Source organism: Squalius cephalus (genome assembly GCF_949319135.1).
Source record: "Squalius cephalus genome assembly, chromosome: 7".
NCBI classification, from domain to species: Eukaryota; Metazoa; Chordata; class Actinopteri; order Cypriniformes; family Leuciscidae; genus Squalius; species Squalius cephalus.
In genome coordinates, this window is record NC_137128.1 from 23589578 (window position 1) to 23604763 (window position 15186).

Sequence of the window (15186 nt, forward strand, 5' to 3'; positions counted from 1 at the left end):
AAATGCTCTGAACAAACATATAATCCTCTGACGCGATCCAGGACGCCATTAAAGTTAGCCATACACTTATTTCCGATGCTGGGATCCTTCTGAAATGTGTTCAGAGATGCAAATGAGCTGTTTAAACAAGATGCGTCAAAGCGAACGTTCTTTCACTCTTCCATTTGTCCTGTCGTCGGCAGACTCAAGTGCGTGGAGGATGTCAGAAACTGAATGCAAAAAAAAAAAAACACCAAAAATGATGAGGCCTATGGTGAGATGATGTATCTGGAGGCAGTCATATGCAAATATATTTGCCCATGTTACGTCACAGATCCCGCAATATCAAAATGAGCTGTTTTTGGAGCTTGATTAGATACATACTTTGTTTGTAATGAGGCCGTTTTAGGCTATGAAACTTGCATGATGTTTCAAAGACCTCTTAAAAGTCAAAAGATCAAGGCAAATTTGATTTCTCATGTCATGACCCCTTTAATGCATTTTTAAAAATACTGAATTATTGTATGCGTATTGATTCGAATTTGGTCACTGTGAGTTTGCAGTCCAATTCAAAATGCTTTTGAATCGAAATCGATTGACTGTCAAACCAAATATTCACTGCTCTAATTAAAACAATCCTGCTTGCTCCATCTTTTTCAGCTGGCCGCTCTGACAGAGTCCAGATGCGGGCTGAGCTTACTAAAATCAATTCCGTCATCAGCGAACACACTAGCAACCTCTTGCCTTACCAGTTCCTCACAGCTTTTTCACAGCTCATCTCCCGAATCTGCCACTCCAACAACGAGGTCTTCGCTGTGCTGATGGAGATTGTTGCCAAAGTCTTCTTAGCTTACCCACAACAAGCTATGTGGATGATGACTGCTGTGTCAAAGGTCAGACACCTCAGCCACATCCATATCTATAAATGTCTTTTTGCAGGTATTAAGTGTTTATATGCTTTTTAAAAATGTATTTTAGTCCTCCTATCCGACTCGAATGAACCGATGCAAGGAGATCTTGAAGAAGGCCATCAGTCTGAATAACTCATTTGGGAAATTTATCGGAGATGCCAACAGACTGACTGACAAACTGGTGGAGCTCGGCAATAAACCAGTAAGACAAGACTGTACCACTAGCGAAAACATCATTTATTAGTATTTAATAACTTCCCCTTCAAAATTCATTTTTATAATCAATTGGTTCTTGAATTAGTCTTGCATATTATGGATGCTGTTATAAACTGTTTTTGTTTAACTGTATAGGTGGATGGAAACAGCAGCACCCTCAGCATGAGTATACACTTCAAAATGCTGAAGAAACTGGTGGAAGAGCCCACGTTCAGTCAGATCCTCATCCCCTTGCAGTCTGTCCTTATACCCACCCTGCCCTCCACTGGAGGAGCCAACCCCAAACACGATGCCTTTCCAGGGCACTGGGTCTACCTCGCCGGCTTCGATGACACCGTCAGTCCAACCTGTTTCACCATTCCCCAGTTTTTGGGCACATGATGCATCACATTCACTCTCATTTTAAAAGATGAATTATTCATGATATCATCATACGTTCCATTTCAAAAAGGTGGAGATCTTGGCATCCTTGCAGAAGCCAAAAAAGATCTCGCTCAGAGGCTCGGATGGAAAGTTCTACACCATGATGTGCAAACCTAAAGATGACCTGAGGAAAGACTGCAGGCTGATGGAGTTCAACTGTCTCATTAATAAGGTAGTAGCGTTGTGCTGTTCACTAAATACCGCATTTAAATGCATTTTCCCGAGAACTTGCATAATAAAAATGCGCCGTTGTTTGTTAGTCTTTGAGGAAAGATGCAGAGTCTAGACGGAGGGATCTGCGCATTCGAACATACGCCGTCATCCCTCTGAATGAAGAGTGCGGCATAATAGAGTGGGTCAACAACACAGCGGGTTTACGCCACATCCTCACAAAGCTGTATAAAGAGAAAGGTGTGCTGATTTCATAGCTGCTACTGATATACAGTGTATAATGGAATATTGTCATGTGTTGCATAATATAACTTGACAGTGATTTAACACTAATCCATAACTGATTGTAAATTTGTTACATTACTTCTTTTTCACATTTTGTTATTTAATATTGGTTACACTTTATTTTAAGGTGTCATTGTTACAGTGTAATTATATATTTAAGTACTGTGTAATATTATTTAACAACATGTACTTACTATAAGGTTAGGGTAGGATTAGGATTTAGGATTAGGTTGAGGGTTAGTTGCATTTAATTATGCATAATTTATTGTTATTACTATGGTAAGTACATGTAACATATTATGTAACACAAAGTGTTACCATAATATTTAATTACAACTTTGCACCTAATCACATTTAATATTTGTGGTCATAAACTCACAGAAAGCTTGTCATTATCATAAAATAAACACTGTATCACTCTCAAGTGCTTTATTTTGGATAATGACCAGCTCACAGGACATTATCCTGCTTATTACATGGCTACTCGCCAAATAAATTAATAAACAGTACAAAAGTTTGGGGTCAGTAAGATTTTTTTTAAATAAATGAATACCTTTATTTAGGTATTACAAAAGGTTTCTATTTCAAAATAAATGTTGTTCCTGAATCCTGGAAAAAATGTATGTTGTTTCTTGAGCAGCAAATCAGCTTATTAGAATGATTTCTGAAGGATCATGTGACACTGAAGACTGGTAATGATGCTGAAAATTCAGCTTTGCCATCACAGGAATAAATTACATTTTAAAATATATGGGGAAAAATAGCTATTTTAAATTGTAATAATATTTCACAGTATTACTATTTTTACTGTATCTTTGATCAAATAAATGTATCCTTGGTGAGCATAAAATATTTATTTCTTAAAAAAAAATACTGACCCCAATCTTTTGAACAGTAGTGTACTGTATATGGACATGAAATATTGATTAACCAATCAGAATCAATTTTAGATGTATAAAACATGCTGTTTTAAAAAGAGTTTATTCAGGCTGTCAGCATCTCCATGAAGTCATTTTTGACACAGTTGAGTGAAAATGTATTTGTTCTTTTAAACAGGGATCTATGTCAGTGGGACGGAGCTGCGCAAGCTGCTTTTGCCAAAAACAGCTTCTTTTGAGGAGAAGCTGAAGCTGCACAAAGATGTGCTGTGTGCCAGACACCCACCGGTTTTTCATGAGTGGTTCCTACGGACATTTCCTGATCCCACCTCTTGGTATATATGACAGGCTTTTTTTACTATTCACATTCATAATATCTTTGCACAGTAGTATGCTATTATTTTCTTAATATTATCTCTTAAAAGTGAGCTTAGGGTAATTCAGTACAAATTCACCTACATGAACATCTTCACACATGGGACAAATGTGGCATTTCACAGGTACAACAGCAGGTCTGCTTACTGTCGCTCTACTGCGGTCATGTCTATGGTGGGCTATATTCTTGGGCTTGGCGATCGCCATGGAGAGAACATTTTGTTTGACTCTTTAACCGGCGAGTCCGTCCATGTGGATTTCAACTGCCTCTTCAACAAGGTTTGAGAGGAAGTCATGAGGAATGTGTCTGTATAATTTGATTGCTCCCTAAAACTTGATACCTCTGGGTAACTAGAACAAATGTGTTGTGTGGTGCTTAAGGGGGAGACGTTTGATGTTCCTGAGGTGGTTCCCTTCCGGCTCACTCAGAACATGGTTCATGCAATGGGGTCCATGGGCACAGAGGGTCTGTTCAGACAGGCCTGTGAAGTCACACTCAGACTCATGAGGGACCAAAGAGAGCCACTCATGAGGTGAACATCTCAGAACTTAAACTACCATTCAGAAGTTTAGGGTTTGCAGTGTTTCTGAAGGGTCAAGGGTCAAATATTATTACTATTTAAAATAACTGCTTCTATATTTTAAAATGTAATTTATTCCTGTGATGTCAAAGCTGAATTTTCAGCATCATTACTCCAGTCTTCAGTGTCACATGATCCTTTAGAAATCACTCTAATATGTTAGAAAAAAGAAACAGTTCTTGAATACCGAAGTAGAAATGCATGAATATCTTAAAAATAACATCTCTGAAACCAAATATCTGTTCTATGTTGAGTATTTCGAATGTGCTTAACATTTCATACAGTATTTGTATTGCATAATTATCTCTTGTATATTCCTTATCAGTGTTTTAAAAACATTCCTGCATGATCCTTTGGTGGAGTGGAGCAAGCCTGTCAAGGGTTCCTCTAAGACACAAGTTAATGAATCTGGAGAGATCCTCAATGAGAAGGTACTTCATCAATTAGTTGCCTCAGCCTGAATGAGAATGCATCTGTGACGTACAGTATATCATATGTATTTTATATTCAGTTAAGCAGGATTGAATTATATATAACATAAGGCATAATGGTTGGAATACACTTGCTTCGAGTACTTAAGTGCTTCATCTTTATGTGCAATTTGAGCTGTTGCGTTTCAACTATAGATTAAATAACAAGCTTAAGTAATAGTTGGAAATAAATATTTCATAATTCGATTTTGTTCCACACTAGGCTAAGACTCATGTTCTGGACATTGAGCAGCGTCTTCAGGGAGTGATCAAGAGCAGAAATAAAGTGATGGGCTTACCTCTGTCCATTGAGGGCCACGCACATTACCTCATTCAAGAAGCCACTGATGATAATCTCCTGTGCCTGATGTACCTTGGATGGGGTCCTTATCTGTGATGGACATTTGCACTTCAGTTTGAGACCAAAACTCAACATAAGCTTTCTGTTTAGGTCTATTTTTTTTGTTCTGTATTTTGATATATTTGTCACTGTTATTTTCAATGTTCCTCAATAGGTTAATTAAATTTCATTAATGTTTAAAGAAACATGTGTCATATGTGTTCTGTTTTAAAGGAATTTAGAGGTGATATATGAGCACTAGTGCTGTACACTAACATTCAGCATTAGTTTTTAGCACTGAACATGCACTTAAAATGCCTGCATGCAGCTAAACAGGTTTTGATTAATATTACCCTTTAAGCTGAGCTGGAGGCTTTATATTTCACAACAAGGCATGTTGTGAAAGCCTTTCAGTGATATTTCACTTTACACAGTGTGAGAACGTCCCGCCGCTCTCTGTATCCAGGCTTATGATCAGTAAGTGGTGATGCTGTGGTTCTGCGGTCTTCTGATTGGTTATCGTAATTATCTTCACACGCGCGCTGACAGCCAGAGCATCCCATCTTGTCACGCGCGTGTGAACCACCAGCTCCCGCCAAACGCCTTCTGCCACAATCTGCTTTAGGTATGTATTAAAATGAGCGTTGAAATGACGCGCAAATGTAATGCGTTTATTTATTAGAATTCAGTTGGCTTTCTTGAAGGGTGAAACGTGTATTTCAAGGCGTTGCTCAAAAGAAATCGAACGATGGATTGCTCGTCATTGGGCAGAGTACGATAAAATAGGAGTTCTTTCCATAAATGTCAGTGGAATTTTGGATTTTTGAGGCGTTTACAACTGGCTCATTACGTTAGTACGACCTGTTATTGTTTATTGCGAATTGTAGAGTCATATAATGCTCAATCTTGTAATAATATACACGTGTGACCTATTTTATAAGCTATACAGACTGCCCTTGTGTTATCAAATATGAGTTACAGTTAAAAGAAAATTAGAAGTTACAGTGTTTCAATCTGAGAAGAATCATAATAGGGCAGAACTGAGCAACTGTAACACTATTCCTTTTTGTGTTATTACAAATCATACTGTATGTTTAGTATAAATACTTAGTTTGAGAAATATTACGTCATAATAGTGATTTAAATGCAAGTATTACAGTTAGCCCAGCCCACCTCAAAAGTAACATCATCAGATTGTTTACTTGTTATTACTGATTTGTTTTCACCTTTTGTAAGGCAGATCTTTCAGCTGTCATGGAGGGACCCGCATTATAAATATGTGAAATGAGTTTAAATTCCTTTCCACGTGAATATATTGATTAGCTGGTATGAGCAGTTTTCATCTTTATTGTTTTTTTTTTTTTGTGTGTGAAATAATGTTTAGTAGCCTACTTGTTTTGAAGATTGATTTGTTGTAAATTTCTTTTGCATGTAGAAATTTCTAACCAACTTCATAGCCAATTTAGATTCAAAAGCATCAAACATCAAAACAAAATAGCCTACTAGACATCCAAAATAATAAAAATTAGCGATCACACTTTTATCAGGCAGAGAGAGACTCAACTGAGCATGTGCTGATTAAACAAGTCATAAATCTAGCTTGTTTGTGATTGAAGAGATGTAGTGTACTTATTATTTTATTTTTTTATAGTTTCTGTTTATTAGGTTCATTGAAATATTCTTGATCTTATGAATTTAAATATCATAATTATCATTATTTATCCTGTATTTTTCTCACACCCAGTTACAGTTATGTATATGAAAACATGGAGCTGTCAAAGAGCGAAGACACTTCAGATGATTCAAAGAGGTCAAGTAAGGCACATGGTCTAAGTAAATGGCCTGAAGAGCACAAATCTCACAACACCCTGGATAATGGATTTGTGAATATACAAAGCACTGATAAAAGCCCATCCTCACCTGTGCCAGACACTCTGGACATACTCTCTCAAGAGATTAGTGACACACTCTCAGAAGGTCATGGACGACTCCGCGGCTCTGTTAAAAGAAGCAGAACCCATGACTGTGTGAGAGGAATGAGACTGCAGCAAACTGAGAGCCCTAGATACAAAGATGCGACTAACCGGCGCCATCACCATAAGCTAGTGACCAGTGTCAGCTTTTCAGGATTCGAGGCACCTCTAAGGTTGCTTCGTGAGAATCGGGATACATCAGGCAGCAGTCACGAAATCATCGATTACCGTAACCTAACACCTCAAGTGCCCTTTGTGCCCTGCATAGCCAAATCCATTCCTAAAAAGAGGATCTCCCTGAGGAAGCCTAGAAAGGCCATTAAGGATTTGTTCGTTCACAAAAGACACAAACATGAGAAAGCTACTTCACCGAGTACACCATGCCATGTTGCAGGTGAAAATGTTCCAACATTGAAACGTACGAGGAAGACGGCAAGGCACAGAGAACATACTCTTGCAAGAAACAGGTACAATGATAATTTCAGTGAGACTCCCTCCGATTCTTCCAGTGAATGTTGTCTTCACGTCTGTGAGGATTCTGCCTCATTAAAAAGCTTTGGATCTCAGGCTGGTTGTGGTGAGATATTTGCTGACGATCTTGTATCTCTTGAGGGCATCCTTAGCCCTGAGCGTGACAAAGATTCCTGTGAAGCTCCGAGGCGAAGCCCTACCACTGCAGGTTTCCAGGGAGGAAAGGAGTGTCTGGCCTCTCCAGCTCATGCTGAGGTCCTGGACATGTTTGGGTTGTGGGAAACCCTAAACAGAACTTTGCATTTAGGGCAAATCTCAAAAGCTACGGAACATACAACAAAATCCACAACACCTATCATGAAATCTCCTTCCACATCCACGTCTGAAGATGTAATGGTAAATACACCCCAATCTGTAGAATCTGAGTCCAGGGAACTTAATACTAATGTGGTAACTCCTAAAAGTGACAACCAAGGGAACACCAGTGATGAGGGCTACTGTGATTATGTCTCTCCTGGTTTTGAGGACCGCAGCAGAAGTTCCCTCACTCCAGTGCATTCCAGCAAGATCCCTAGGGACACATACAGTGGAGATGCTCTTTATGAGCTATTCTGTGACCCCAGCGAGACAGAAATTACCCCAATCTTTGATGATGACATCAACCTATCAGACAGCATTGTTGGCCAGTGCAGTGATTATCCATTATCCATGTACAGCTTCCATGTTGGAGCAGAGGAAAATCTTGCCCCACCTTTGGCTCGGGACTTTGTTGGTCAAGAGCTCCTGGAAAGTAAATGGACGGGGAAGGATTGCTTACTAAAGCTTTGCGACACTGAGATATCTCTGGCTATGGGTATAGTTAACTGGCTGAAGCATAGGACAGACAAAAGCAACCCAACAGAACTAAGATCTTCACAAAGTAGCGCTGAAGGAGATTTATGTCTGAGATGCAAAACCCAGTCAGAAAGGGTTAGAAAACCACCAAGAGGAGCAAGAACTGTTAACGGTAGAGGAGATAGAATTAATTTTAAAGAGCCAAGGAAGCAAAGTGTTGGTGTTCTGCCCTTGAAATATGATGCAAACACAGTGATGTCAACCTTGGCCTCTCCAGAGAATCAACCCAAGACCCCAACGAGTGGTGTGTGTTTCAGAATATTCAATGTCGACTCTCCAATGACTCCAGGTGGAGATTTGCAGTCTCCAGTAGTAAGCTCCCCTGGCTCTGGGACAAGGTCTTTGTTTGTGTTGGCCATAAACAAGGAATCTCTTTGTGAATCTTGCAAGAGTTCCCTGAAAAACGGAGCTAAAGATCTGCACCTGTGCCGTTCTTGTATGTCCCTCATTGAGCACATCAAAACGTCAGACCTTTGGGCCCGTGCCAGTCTTCCCAGGTTCACTTTAACTCCACAGCCAATAACCAGAGATATACAATCCCCAGCCAGCACCTGCGGGATAGGAAGTGACATCAGCATAGCTTCCCTTGTTGAGCAGTGTGCTAGTCAGTTGTCTTCTATGAAGATCAACTTTACTCAAACTCACTCAAGCTGTGAGGTAAGAGATGTCCCTGTATCTGAGCAAGGGGTAAAAAGGAACAAAGGACAATCTCAAAAATACCTGAAGTCAAAACACAAGAAAAGGCCAGTGGCAACTACCGAGAGAGCCTTGCATGCTAGACATCGCTTGAGGCCGTCTAGCCTTTCTGAAGATGTGACACCTTCCCTTTTGGAGACTGAGGGACTTGGCTTTGTCACTACTAATGCTTCCAATGATTTGGTGTTGGAAACGTACGGTTCATGTGCTGTTGAATCTGGTGACACAGACGTATATCAAGCAACCAGGCCTACATCTCTTCCTCTCATGGCCTCTGCCTCTTCTGAGTTTCTTTGCGGAGAGGACCACCACATCGACCATTTAAATGAGATGGCAGAGGGAACTCCAGCCAAAAAGAAGCACAGGTTGCGTCATCGCAAGAACGCGGCTGTGAATATTGAGGGATCATGCAGTGTCTTTCCAGAGGATAGGAAAGTAGAACGAAGATGCAGAATGAAGAAGTAAAGGCCATATTAAACAGGTGCTGGATTTTTCTAATCGAGAGATAGCACATCTATCTATCTCTCTATCTATCTCTCTATCTATCTCTCTATCTATCTAATTGGAAAATTGAAAAATATTATTTTAGATCCATGTCACACTGCAGGACACCACTTCATGTCATGTTGACTACCCAGTTCTTTAATGTTTTTATGAAACTTTTCCAAGGCTGTAAATTGCAAGTGTTCACGCTCTTATTGTGGTTTAGGACATTTGGTCTTGAGTCTTGACATGCATAAAGTAATTCATACTGTACATCTACATGTATTTGCTTGCTTTGTAGCTGTCCAAATAATTGCAATGTTATTGCAAGAAAAATAGAGCTGAGAAAAGTTTCATTATTAATGACTGTAGGGGTGCTTGAGAAGAACCATATGCCTCAGAGGAAACATGTCACTTAGTCCTTCATCCCGCTCTCACATTCTCACATGGCTTGCAGGTATACTCACAGCAAGCATATTCTCCTTCATTTCACTCACAAACAATGGCAAGAGGTGAACAAATTGGCATGCTGTACTGTACAGGCTGTCAAGGGCTGCATCAGCGCAGAATGAGGTGTCAGACAGAAAGACACAACCTGTGATTATTTATTTATATATTAAGATCTCCCACCATCTTATGCTCTTTAAAGCTTGTTCAATGTAGTTTATCTAGTATATGATGTAGTTCAGTGTCGTTTTGCGCTGCCTATCACAACAGTTCAGAAGCACAATATTACAGATTTAAAACCTTTAAAAACCTCTTCTCTTAATTACATCGTAAGGGAGGCAGTGGTCACTGTTTTGTGCTTGTGTCAGGGGAAGAGTTTGTGTCTCAGCATTTCAAGGCTTTCTGGGAATTATACTGCTGTAGCTGCATGGGTCAGCAGAGGTGCTTGAAGACTCTCATCTATGGGTTGTTTGGTGCATGCGTCACTGAGCATTGATGGACTGCATTTGTTATTAGGATTTCAGGGGAGGGAAGGGTTTGAGACATTTGGTCTATTATTAGAACTCTCATCCAAACTATACCACAAAAACAAAGAGCTGCACTGTCTACTGATATACATTGATATGGATACTTTGAAAACGACATTAAGCAGTGGATTTGTTCCTTTAGAAATGACTTGCATAGCAGCTTCAGAGTTATAGGCGAGTTATACTCTAGGCGAGAGTGTTTGGAGTAAATCAATGAGCACTAAGGGTAGCAGAGCTGCTTTAATGCTTCAAGGTCAGATATCCTCCCTACATTTCTGTGTCTTGTTATATATTTCAGCTGATATCTTGAAACCATAGCAACAGCACATAGATGGGAAGGCATTCAGTATATCGGCAGTGTACCAGCATGAGAGTGGAGATTGTATTGTTGTGTACAGCTTACATCATCACATATTACGTTTTACACATTCCACTAGAATACATTACAGAAATGAAGTCGTAAGGCTCTGATGCCGCAGCCAGCTAATTATTTCATGCAATTGTTTTATGCGTCTCACATGTGTAGGGTTGTTTTGATGATGTTTTGCTAAGATCAAAAATAAGAACATATGACGTATGATAATTAATAATGTAAAATCAGAATAGTGAAACAGAAAGTAAATGGAATTTGAGGAGAATAGCTTGTAAATAATTAAATAAGACACACACACACACACACACACACACACACACACACACACACACACACACACATTCTTGTATATCTATCTTTATGAGGACTTTCATTGACACAATGCAATCTCTAGCCGCTTACCCTAAGCTTACCCATCACAACTAAGTGCCTAACCCGAACCCAATTATAACCTTATCCCTAAAACCAAGTCTTGCCCCTTAAACAGGCCTTTAAAGGGGTCTCAGAAAGTGAGGACCGGCCAAAATGTCCTCACTTTAATCTCTTTGTCCTCACTCCAATGGTCTAAAACTCAAACTGGTCCTCACAAAGATAGATGTACAAGTGTACACACACACACACACACACACACACACACACACACACACACACACACACACACAGACACACACACACAGACACAGAGAGAAAAGACTGCAGGTTGTTACATGTACCTTCACTCAAAGAACGTGCGATGATCATGTGAATCTTCTAGATCAGTGGTTGTCAACCTTTTTGACTTAAAGTCACCCACTTTCCAAGAAAATATATTCACTTAAATATTTATTCTGGTGTTTCTGCTGTAATTATGACAATGTTGCTTCAAACCTTCAAACTGTGTTTATTGATGATGATATTACATTAATTAAACACAATACATTTTGTGATTCTTAAAGATGCTGATTACACTATATATTTTAAATAAAAATATGGAAAGGGAACCACTGTTTTCGGTTCAGTGGAAGATAATGTTTCCTCTTGTGGAATTGTAGGAACATGTGAAGAACCAATCAACCTCTTGCATTTTAGATAAATAGCCTTTTCGCTAGATTGTTGGCAAGTAAACTGATTGTTTACCAGAAAATGCTGAACTCATCTTGAGTTCCACTGTCACTCTAATCAGCTAAAGTGAATTTTTACCCACCTTCAGTCTGCTTCTGTTCATAACAGAGCTGCTTTAGAAGATAATAAGCTAATAAAAGAATGTCATTGTGACAGGACCACATCAAGAGAGTGTGAGACAGGACTTTTTTTTTTTGGTGTGTGTTTGTTTTAGTGCATTTTTTAGTCAAATAACAGATCAGTGTACAATAAAAATGTGGAGCTTGTTTTTCCTTAACAGGAAATGCATTTGAATGTTGGCCTGCCCTGAGGTAAATTGCTCGTATTATTTTGGATAGTTATATCATGGTCTCGGGGTTGAACATGAGTAGTGAATGGTCTATTGACACACTTTTATTTCCTGTACAGCTCTCAGTGGATCTTCGCACAGCAGACAGCTGTTTTCTTGCATCTGGAAAATATGATTTGCAGCACAGTGGGGGACACAGTTCAGCCAAACATGTTTTATTATGTGATAGTAGAGGTGGACATGTTTGTTTTTAATTAACCTTGATAAGAATGAGAGGATTACAGATGAAACAGTGTTACTTTTACATTGCAAAAGTACCGATTGGCCACTATGTGGCAGTAGACCTTTGACAACCTATGCATGATTACAAAAAACCCAGTGTGAGCTTGAACAGAATGTTTAAACCACCTGCGTTTCTTCACCAAATTCTGACTAAGCCTGTCTGTATTTCCTCATACATTATCTTTCATCAGAGCAGGACATTTTCTACGCATGCTTGTCTCATCTGATGCTGCTCTCCAGCAGTTTCGGCTTGCAGCCAGAGGGGAAGAGGTTCATGTTGGCTTTGACTGGTCTATAATCCATCAGTGTGCTCCTGGGAGTGTTCTTAGCAACCCGGGAGCCACTACAGAGCAGATGTATAGAGCTGGCTGACTGCTACCCATTGAGAGAGGTGATGCTGAACAGGACTCTGTTCTGTTTTCTGGCTTAGGGAATAAGCCTCATGCTGTTAGTTTGGTTGCATGACACTACGGACGATTTAGTCCAGTGATGTGGGACACAATGGGGGACTGTGTCAATATTGAGGGATGGAATTAGGTTTTCGTGCAGGACATTGGGATGGAAAGGAAATAGACTTCACTGCTGGAACTGTAGACCCTTGATGCTTGCATAAAACAATCATTTGTCTCAAAGTATAGAGTCATTTATCTGGTGCAGCTGCTTCAAATAATTTGCAAAGACATGAGTGAAATTTTGTCTCTTTAGATGTTGAAAGTGAACTAGATTAGTAAATAATAGAATCACAGCATGAATCTCACGGACACTGTCACATCATATTTCACCCCAAAATCGTGAGAAAATGAAAGATTATATTTTTTACATAAAGAAAAATACAGGACATTTTTACATGACGATCCGAGATGTCCTGCCTAAATCCTCATTGTTGTAATGTGTAAAAATGTATTATTCAGTCTTTAAATTGTAATGTGTTGTACTTTTGTATGATTTAAATTGAAAATTGAAAAGTACAAATGTAATTATAAAGGTACATCAGTGTATTGGTTCATTAATTTATGCTAATTTTTAAAAGGAAATTGTATTGGGACAGGACGATTTTTATACTCTACAGTATATTAGATTAAGAATGTTTTCTTACATTTTTTTTTTGCATTTCTTGGTGAGATTCAACCTTTGAGCTACTTCTACATGAACATGTTTTTTTTTTCTTCTTATTTCTCTTGTACAGATTCTGATTTTGTGGATCCTGCCTGTCTCAAACTTGTTTCTTCTGTCCAGTACCTCAGCCCTCCGGGAAGCCTACCAGCTCTACCAGCTGTCAAAGCCTCTATCTTTCCTCAAGAAATCTGACATGTTTGCTCATTTTACTGTCAACTCAGCAACACTGTCAGCCTGGAACAACAACAGGTCTGTTGATCCGTTTGTTGGAGAAGTAACATTTGTCTGAAACCTGTCGTATCAGTGTTTTTCTGCAATCACTGCTATTTTTTATTGCAAGTTTATTACTGGAATTTTCAAACCAAGGATCAAAGACATACTAGTGCAATAACTTTAACACTTTATTAATGTCCAACGGACACATTTTAAACTTGTGTTAATAAAGAAAACTTTTTGAAACTACGGTTCACTTACGGAATTTAAAATACATTGTGGGAAGTTATACTTAGGTTGTTTTGCATATCGAAACAATCTAACTAGCTATTTGAAAAGCTCTATTCTGGAGTTTGGAAGAGTAAAGGCCAATTTCTTTTAAAGGATTGGGACAGCTGGAGACATTGCAATGGAATCAAGTTTGCATTTTCATTTGTCCAATTACGGATAATTGTGTATCAGTGAATAAATGAGGTAAAGTAGGCCTTTGAAAGAACGCCTCTGATCTGGCTGATGTGACCAGAATTGATGAGTGCTACCAAAAAAAGGCTCCATTCATACATAGTAGGCCTCTTCACAAAGAAGGCAGGTGGCACTTTTACTTGTCGTCTTTGTCCATTTTGGAATGCAATTCTGCCAGTTCGGCCCTTTTTTTTTTTTTTTTACTTGGTAAATACTTCAACTCAACAACTAAACCTAGACCGCAAAAGTCCAACTGGTGTTGTTTTTGAACAGAATTCCCATAAAACAACCCCTGGTATGACTATTCTATATATGTCTTCACATATATCTTTGAGCAGACAGTTATCTGCTTAAATATAGACGTCTGCACATCTATATTGGGGTAGATATCTGTTAACATTGAACTTAGTTAATAATATCTGTTAACATTGAACAACTATTTGGGCCATTATTATTCTCTTAATGGTGATGGATGTGTATATAAATAAACCAAAATTTCATATTTTGAAAGGATAAAATCTAAGTTGGATACCAAGGAAGTGGTACCTTATAGAAGTGTCTGTATATGCATGCAATCATTGCTCTAATCAAAAGTAAGCCCTTTCTGCCAAAATCTTAGCAGCTATTAGTAAAGTATTAAATTTCAGGGCCTCAACCTGTTTTTCATTAGATCAGCATCAACCGTAACAACATCTGGTACAGGGTGGGTGTCAGTATTGAAGGCAGTGATAATCCTCAATAAAAGCACTGTAGTTTGGCATTAAAATTTTTAGCATTGAACAGAAGCTTTTCAGATAGCTTACTTATATTATATTATTTGATATGGTAAAATTGAATTGTTATATCTGTGTCGCTGTATTTCTTGTAAAGATGTAATTATATTACTTCTCAGGATAAGCTGTCAAAATCCAAGAATTAGATACAGATAATAGCATGAAAGACTCACAATATCCTAACAATATGAATGACTATATTGCAAAATGAATGTGTTGCATGATTTTGTAGGCTATATAAACTATGTAAAGTGCAGATATTGTTGGAATGGAGTATAAAAAAAAAAACGGTTATTTTGTCACCTCTTAGTGCCATTATATTCTTTTCAAAACAGGGCAGCTGACAATTATCATAGTTCTGTGCAATATGTATATTGATGTGCTTGCCTCACTGTATTAATAAAAACCTATTTATGAATCCATGTGCATTTACATTGTCTTTTTGTATTTGTGGTTG

The 15186-nt window shown here is 38.6% G+C and overlaps 2 protein-coding genes across 3 annotated transcripts in view; both read left to right on the top strand.

Annotated features, from left to right (window-relative positions):
• The window catches only part of atr (ATR checkpoint kinase), a 35970-nt gene extending 31142 nt beyond the window's left edge, over positions 1-4828 (top strand). The window contains exons 38-47 of the mRNA XM_079875970.1: positions 640-872; positions 958-1092; positions 1242-1442; positions 1558-1701; positions 1790-1940; positions 3042-3198; positions 3364-3517; positions 3620-3771; positions 4145-4250; positions 4513-4828. Of these exons, the coding sequence (XP_079732096.1) occupies positions 640-872; positions 958-1092; positions 1242-1442; positions 1558-1701; positions 1790-1940; positions 3042-3198; positions 3364-3517; positions 3620-3771; positions 4145-4250; positions 4513-4686 (1607 nt within the window). The 3' untranslated portion in view covers positions 4687-4828. The remainder of the gene's footprint in view (positions 1-639; positions 873-957; positions 1093-1241; positions 1443-1557; positions 1702-1789; positions 1941-3041; positions 3199-3363; positions 3518-3619; positions 3772-4144; positions 4251-4512) is intronic.
• A 350-nt stretch (positions 4829-5178) lies between these two features.
• amer3 (APC membrane recruitment protein 3) lies at positions 5179-15150 on the top strand. 2 transcript variants are annotated; one of them, XM_079877467.1, is made up of 3 exons: positions 5179-5254; positions 6374-9144; positions 13352-15150. In XM_079877467.1, the coding sequence occupies exon 2, from the start codon at positions 6396-6398 to the stop codon at positions 9126-9128; it is 2733 nt and encodes a 910-aa protein (XP_079733593.1). In that variant the 5' UTR covers positions 5179-5254; positions 6374-6395; the 3' UTR covers positions 9129-9144; positions 13352-15150. The 2 variants fall into 2 exon arrangements, with proteins under 2 accessions (XP_079733593.1, XP_079733594.1); XM_079877468.1 differs by lacking the exon at positions 13352-15150 and adding an exon at positions 12357-12378.
• Positions 15151-15186: the final 36 nt, after the last annotated feature.

What these genes read in the sequence shown, in the direction of transcription:
- amer3 (XM_079877467.1), top strand. Translation starts at nt 6,396, where the DNA reads ATGGAGCTGTCAAAGAGCGAAGACACTTCAGATGATTCAAAGAGGTCA.